We start from the raw sequence: 7,674 nt of genomic DNA, 5'->3' as shown, positions 1-7,674 counted from the left end.
CAGCTCAGTGAGTGGCTGGGGACTGTTGGTGGACTGATGGGAACAGTGTGCTGCAGCCACACCGCCCCAGGGACCGGGACCCTTCTCTGCTTGGAGCTTGGTGCAGGCAGCTGCTGTTGGTGGGACATCCCATGGGGCCCTGCTGTCACTGACACGGTGCAGTGGTGCTCCCAGCCCCCTGCAATATGGGCCACCAGGAGGCTGGGATGGATCCTGACACTCCTGCTGTGCACCCTGTTCCTACGAAACTAAGCGTGGGGCCAGAAAAAAATGCAGTTGTATGGTGCATGACAGCTTTCCTGATGCTATTCCCCTTGAGAAAGGCTGTTGTATCCCCAAGTTTCCTTTCCTGGCCACAGCACTGGCCTTTCTGGGGCCATGGGCAAGGAAATCCCTGAACTTTTGTTCTGGGCTTGCCTTCTTCAAAGCAAATATTGAGAATATGCCTGATGTGTGTTGGGCTTCATCACACAGGGCTTGTTCCTGGTCCCTTGAGCCCTGATGGGGTACCCCTCACAGTTCCCCCAGCCTGCACTGCCCCAGGCAATCGTTACCTGCCCCTTGGCTGAGCTGAGCGTTTCCATCTCTGCCAGGAGGCCCTGATCCACTTAGGGGCCAAGTTCTCGCCGTGCATGAGGCAGGACCAGCAAGTGCACAGCTTCATCAGTGCCAAGCGGGAGAAGGAGAAGCACTCGGCTTGCTGCGTGCGGAATGACAAGTCAGGCTGTGTGCAGACCTCCGAGGAGGAGTGCTCAGTGAGTGCGGTGACCCCTTTCCTGCTGTCCCTGCAGGCCCAGGGCCACTTCTGTTGATGTTTCTCCCACTCTGGGCATCATGGTGACGCCTTTCCTCTTTCCTGCAGTCCACGCTGGCTGTGTGGGTGAAGTGGCCCCACCACCCCAGCACACCAATGCTGGCAGGAAGCAAGAGGCAATTTGGATCTGTTTGTCATCAAGACCCCAGGTAGGTCCTCCCTAGCCCAGCTGCCATCCTGGGTGGTCAGGGCTGCTGTGACAGTCAGAGAGGCATGGAGTCCTGGGACAGCAGTTGCTGTGGGGATATGGGGACAGTGATGTCCCTCCTGCCCCAACGGCTGCAAGGGAGGTAGAGGCGTGATGGTGATATTTCTGCCCCCCATAGTCTCCACTGTTGGCTGCCCACCTATACAGTGGCTTGGGGTGCCTTCCTCACCCCTCTCCCTCTCCTTGTCTGCTCCCTGCACAGGCTCCCTTCTTGGGGTACAGCTGTTGTGTTCCCCTCACACTTTTGCCCCAAAGCCCTGACAGCCTCTGGGTGCTGTGGCACGCCTTTGCCCTTGGTCACCATGGGCTGGTGTAGGGCTGGGACCAGCCAAATGCCCACCTTTGGGGCTGTGTCCACCTGGAAAGGAGCCAGTGAGCTGTGCACAGCTGCATGCTCTCAGACAGCTGCCTTTGTGCTGCAGCTGTGATCTCTGCTCGCTGGAAGGAGGCTGTCTTTGATCAGCACAGCCTTGGCTGCTCTGATGTAGCACGTCACAAGCCCCTTGCCAGTGACAGAGAGGAGCCATGGGGACACAGCCTGAGAACAGGGACAGCGTGGTGGTTCCCTGAGGGATCCTGCCTGCTGATAATGCTGGGGAAAGCAATTTCTCAGGGTGATTTCTGCTTTCTGTTGCTGCAGGGTGTGTGAGCAGCCAGCCTCCATGGAGCCACATGAATGGCCGGATGACATCACCAAGTGGCCAGTGAGCATTGCCAGTGACACAGGGCGTATGGGCAGGTGGAATGTGGCATTTGCATCCCGCTGTGCAGAGCCATGGCTGCGTTGGTGGAAGGGGTCTCTGGTGCAGCCTCCTGCTCACTGTCAACAGAGACCAGATGCGGGCAGCCATGGCTTTGTCTAGCCAAGGCTCAAAGCCCTTGAACAATGGAAGTTCCCCTGCGCCAGTAGAGCCCTGGGCCCTGCCAGGGTGATAAGGTGATGGAGACTGACTCCACCTCTAGGCTGTTTTCATCCCTCAGCGGAGATGTTGATTGAGGCTCAGGCAATGTCAGGCACCATCTTGCTGTCAGAGGGAGGTCTGGGGAGGCCTCTGTCTCCAGGACTAGCTTCTTCCCGAGGGGCTGTTTTGACTTTACACAGGCAGCAAGCAAAGCCATGGCTATCTGACTGCAGCCTGTTGTCATTTTCTAGATCTGCACAAAAAACAGTGCTGGGAATTACACCAACCACCTTCACATGGACTGCGTGATCACAGGCCGGCCCTGCTGCATTGGGACCAAAGGAAGGTAAAGTGTTTTACCTGTATGGAGAGGGGCTGGTTGGGGAGAGACACAGGGACCCCTTTTCAGGTTGCAGACACAGCCATTTGTGCTCCTTGTCCTTCCCATGTGCAGTCCAGAGCCCTTCTGGGAAGGGGAATGGGACAGGGAGCTGTGATGGATCTCCCAGACCGAGCAGGACTCTGGGATGAACTGGAGATAACGGCTCACCTGCATCTTTGGTGTGGCAGGGTATCTCACTCAAATGGTCCTGCAGTTTGGAGGGATTCAGCTCCCAAGGGATGAAATACTTCTGGTGGGGAGTTCTACATTTTTCCTTGGGAAGGGCCAGGTTGGTCCTGATAGGCTACATTGGCCCCAGCCTGGGGAACATCTTAGTGCATCTTCTGCAGAGGCAGCTGAAGGCATGATGAGACAAAGGGGAGTGAGTGGCTAGCAGGGCACAGGATGGTCCATTGTGCCTTCCATGTGTGACTTGTTCCTCATTTTGGTAACTATGCCCCCTCCAGGTGTGAAATAACCTCCCGGGAGTATTGCGAATTTATGCGGGGCTATTTCCATGAGGAGGCAACACTCTGCTCTCAGGTAAGTGTGGAGCTGGGGGTTTGCATGGCTGCCCTTCTCCCTCCTGTTCCCCCATGTGACTTGGTGTGGGATACAAGGGTTGGGACTTGACACAGCAGAGAAGAGCAAGGAAAGCCCTTGTGTTGGAGCTAACTCCAGGCTCAGCTCTGGCCTTGGCAACCAGCCATGCAGTCTGGCACACCTCCCAACCCCACTTCTGCTCTAGGTGCACTGCATGGATGATGTCTGTGGACTCCTCCCTTTCCTCAACCCAGAGGTCCCTGACCAGTTCTACCGCCTCTGGCTCTCGCTTTTCCTCCATGCTGGGTAAGCACAGGTGTAAAATGTGGGGAACCCTGAGCCCTGGGCTTGCTGTGGCTTGTTCTGGCAGTTCCTTTCCTGGGGAACACGGGGGTGGCTGAGCTGGGGGTCCTGCTGAGGTTTACCGTGCTGCATTTGCTGGGAGGGATATTAGAGGCATGGGTGAGGCCAGAGCAGGAGCTCTCAGCAAAGAACACCAGGACAGGGGTGACTTTCAGTGGCTGCTCCTTCAGCTCCTGTACTCTGAACTCGGCAGGATCCTGCACTGTCTGGTTTCAATCTGTTTCCAAATGACGATCCTGCGGGACCTAGAGAAGCTGGCAGGATGGCATCGCATCTCTATCATCTACCTGCTCAGTGGCATCACTGGGAACCTTGCCAGTGCAATATTTCTACCCTACAGAGCAGAGGTGGGTCTCCTGCAGATTAGGGTCCTGGTACCTTGCCCTGAACACAAGCCTTCTCTACATGCCTGTGCCTCTCTGGCAGAGGTGGAGACACCAGAGCTGAGCTCATCTCTGCAGCACAGGGCTTTTGCAGATTGTAGCCGGAAGTCAGCACCATGCTGTCATCTGGCTGCTGAGCAGTGACATCCCCCAGAGTGTCCTGGGCTTTCCCCATGATGGGCCTGGTTTGGGTGCAGTTAGTACAAAGGCTGCCTCTCGTAATGAATTCAGGGTTTGTCCAACCACAGGGTCAGAGAGGCCCCTGCTAGGCTGGGAATTGAGGTCTGTGCCTGGTGCCAGAGACCCTCCATGTGCGAATGGCAGGCAGAAGAAGGGCAAAGAGCAGAGCTTGTCCTGTCCAGGACAGTCCGGGTCCACGTGGCACAGCTGGAGAAGTCTGATTTGACCACCCAACTTCACTTTAGAAGGCTGTGTGGCAGGACCTGGAGGACTATCTTCCAGGTCCTTCAACAAAGAAAAGTGCATGGTGGGTGAGGGGAGACAGGCGCTTGCCTTCAAGGACTTATCCACTCTGGTGACTCTGACGAACCAGATCTGCCCTCCTTAAATACCAAGTCTGTTCTGGTGATTGCTGCCCCCACACCTAAGATAAACAAGACCCCTTTATTCCTTGAATGCTGTTATAAGGATGAAATCTCAGGCTGCAGCATCTCTCTCCCAAGAAACACTGAACAAGGAGTTGAATAACAAATAACTGCAATGCCTGGAGCTGGCAGCAGAAGCCAGGCAGATGCGATGTGCCTGATGTTACCTGTAATGCTCTTCTTCTGCAGGTTGGCCCTGCAGGATCCCAGTTTGGGATTCTGGCCTGTCTCTTTGTGGAGCTCTTCCAGAGTTGGCAAATCCTGGCACACCCGTGGAGGGCTTTCTTCAAGCTGCTGGCTGTGGTGCTCTTTCTTTTTGCCTTTGGCCTCCTGCCTTGGATTGATAATTTTGCCCACATTTCAGGATTTATCAGTGGTTTCTTCCTCTCCTTTGCCTTCCTGCCCTACATTAGCTTTGGGAAGTTTGATTTATATAGGAAGCGATGCCAAATTATAGTTTTCCAGCTCATCTTCATTGCACTCTTCTCAGGACTCGTGATTCTGTTCTATTTCTACCCCATCAAGTGCGAATGGTGCGAGTTCCTTACTTGTATACCATTCACAGACAAATTCTGTGAGAAATACGACCTGGATGCACAGCTCCACTGAAAGGCAAAGACTGGCTTCTCGAGCAGGCACTGGAGATGGACTGTCTTTGCACTTGCTGTGCCAGTTCCATGTGGACAAAGCCTCTAATCCAATGACACTTCTAACCCTGCCCATGGTTAATTTAAACTCTCTCCTTAGCACTTGGCAGGCATGTTTTGCCTTATCTCAGAAGACTCTGAAAACAGAATATTTGTGCCTTGTTCAATTGTATTGAACCTTTTCTGCTGCCATTATTTTTATTACACTAGTTTCAATACTACATTTTTAACCAGAGTTGTTTACTACTGCTAAGGTGGTGATTAAATGGTAAGGTAGCGTTTTAGCTACTGTTAATTATTCTGCATAGTCTGTGGCTACTTTTGTTACTTGATCTCGCCTATGCTGTTTCACATACGGGTAGAATAAATCCGTTTCTAGCACCCAAAACAGTCAGATACAGAGTTGCAGCTGGAAATAAGGGCCTTAAAAGCCTCAGAAAACTAAAATGTCTCTTTAATAGCTGAAAGTGCACCCTGCGTACAGCTCAGAGTCAGACATTTCAAACAGCAACAGCAAAAACTTGTGAGAACGTCCATTCAACTGGAGTTTGTTTCTCTTTGAAATGTTAACAACCTTTTCCTCCAGGGAAGTGCTGAATCCACAGTCCAGTTGTGGTAGCGCTGAATTTTCTGCTCTCCCTGTTAAAGAAAATATTGGTCAGTGACAATAGTTACTGCATGCTGGGCTCCCTTATCCCCAGACTACTGCCCTTAGACAGTGTGGCGGCGATCAGCCAGTGCCATAGCTGACTGCGGGTCACTGGCACTGGGGGCAGATGGCTTCTGTCATGGCACACGTTTTATTGCACTGGATGATGCAAATGTGGCAGCATTGAAAGATTGAAAAAAAGTGACTGTGGTCACAAAGCAACAGTTTCTAACCCAGCCTGCTGGAGCCACAAAACAAAAAAACCCAAGTGTTTGGAAAAGCTGCTCTTACTACTGCTCTTCAGCCACGGTGTGGTTTTAGATGTGGGGGGGAAGCAGACATAATTTTAAACTTACGAAGCTTGAGCGTCTTGGCCACATCTTGTGTTTGTGTGCACAACTTCCTAAAAATAGCAGTGTAATACCAGAATTAGTCTACATTGGCTACAGGCAGGTAAACTTCCTGTGCTGGAAGTGTTCTTAAATGCATCAGTTGCACAGAAATACTGTGCCCAAAAGTTGTCTAGTGCTGTGTCCTGCTTTCTGCGACCACAGAATCTGTTGAACCCAAGTTTCTAAGAACCAGAAAATAGAGAAACTGAGACACAAAAAAATACAGGATCTGTAAGCTGAGGTCCCTTTTCCTAACTCCCTATAGCTTACTGTAATTGAGAAAAATGTCTCAAAATCCACCCGCTGTGGAACAGCAAACAAGAAATGCTGTGTTTCCTTGTTGCATTTGCTTCTGTGTGCCCGTGGGCCATTCCTTTTAGCTGCAGGTGCTCTGAATAGCACAGGAGTGCTGGGAGCAGGGTGGGAGAACAGGGGTAGGAGAGTCTGAGGCACACACAGAAGGACCAAATGACCTGGATGAGGGCAATCACACAGGGACCTCCATCCTCCTAGGGGTTAGTGAGCACCCAGCCACACTCCTAGCACTGACTGCCAGAGATTCAAGAAGCCTAAAAGACGGCAAGGTCCTAGAAGCAGTCACAAGGACAAAGGAACACTGCATTTAATCTTGAGACAGTGTGGGAGCAGATTTGGCATCTAAACGTAGAGTAGTATTAGAGATACTCCATTGCCAGCACTAAGATATTGCTGCTGCTCGTACTGTGTGTTAGCTAAAGTATCTAAATTATCATTCCCTGCCTCAAGAGAAGCACAGGCAACACAACCAGGGTATGGAAATGGAGGAGAGCCAGGGCACGAGCCCAGTGCAGACCCAGGCATTCAGAACCGCTCTGCTGTGCAGCAGAGAGCAGCACAACCAGCTGCTGTGACCCTGAGCACTAAGGCCCAGGGAAGATGAAGAACTGGTAGTTCTTAGTGGACATTCAGGACATACCTGACTGGTTACTTTCGAAGTTTCTTTATGAAGCTGACCTCATCCCGGTTTCTGATGCCATACCTGAAAAAAGAGATGCTGTTACACATGAGTTTCCCAGAACCACAACCTTTCAAATCCTATAGCCTCATTTTTCCCCGGGGAAGATGGACTCCTACAAGTGCGTGCTGTGCTCTAACGCAGGACAAGTTAAACTTCTCACTTCTGGATGTAGTACACATGCCCAGCACTGAAGGATCTGATCCTCTGCCTTTTTAACTACAACACCCATCACCCATGGCTCAGTCTTTCAAGGACTAGGGCTGTCTTGATAAAATTTTAATAATTTAGACAAGCCTTTCTTGCGTGTCTGCACGCAGGCTGGCATACCCAGTACTGCTGCATGCAACAGCTGGAGTGCTCAGAAGCAGCTCCTGCCTCGTTGCCCTGAGAATGGGTGTGGAAGCATGGGAATGGTTGTTCAGTAGTACTGGATAGCCTCTGATATGTGGCTGAGCAGGTCCAGAGCCCAACACTCTTACCCTTGGTTTGCTCTTTGCTTGCTGTTCTTCCATCCTCCTTCCTACCCTTCTACCTCAGCAGCTCTGCCAGGTGCTCTGTGAGGGTGACTGAGCACTGGAGCAGGTTCTCCAGAGGTTATGGAGTCTGTGTTCTTGGGAGATACTCAAACCCAACTGGATGCAGCCCTCAGCAACCAGCTCTAGCTGACCCTGCTTGCGCAAAGGCTTGGACTAGCTGACTTCCAAAGGTCCCTATCCACCCTGCATTCCCTCCGCCACATAACATGTCCTGGCTCCATCCTCTGCTGAGTGGCTCCCAGTGCTCCCAGTT

The 7,674-nt window shown here is 52.0% G+C and overlaps 1 protein-coding gene across 1 annotated transcript in view; it reads left to right on the top strand.

Annotated features, from left to right (window-relative positions):
• The window catches only part of RHBDF1 (rhomboid 5 homolog 1 (Drosophila)), a 19,872-nt gene extending 14,725 nt beyond the window's left edge, over nt 1-5,147 (top strand). Inside the window, 9 exon segments of the mRNA XM_010082539.1 lie at nt 1-47; nt 594-755; nt 863-963; nt 1,663-1,726; nt 2,176-2,270; nt 2,774-2,849; nt 3,055-3,155; nt 3,406-3,559; nt 4,390-5,147. The exon segment at nt 1-47 is cut by the window's left edge and continues 58 nt beyond it. Coding sequence (XP_010080841.1) covers nt 1-47; nt 594-755; nt 863-963; nt 1,663-1,726; nt 2,176-2,270; nt 2,774-2,849; nt 3,055-3,155; nt 3,406-3,559; nt 4,390-4,809 — 1,220 coding nt within the window. The 3' untranslated portion in view covers nt 4,810-5,147.
• Nucleotides 5,148-7,674: the final 2,527 nt, after the last annotated feature.

This window comes from Pterocles gutturalis, unplaced genomic scaffold (assembly GCF_000699245.1).
Source record: "Pterocles gutturalis isolate BGI_N339 unplaced genomic scaffold, ASM69924v1 scaffold41184, whole genome shotgun sequence".
Classification (NCBI taxonomy): domain Eukaryota; kingdom Metazoa; phylum Chordata; class Aves; order Pterocliformes; family Pteroclidae; genus Pterocles; species Pterocles gutturalis.
This window is presented reverse-complemented; position numbering and strand designations above follow the sequence as displayed.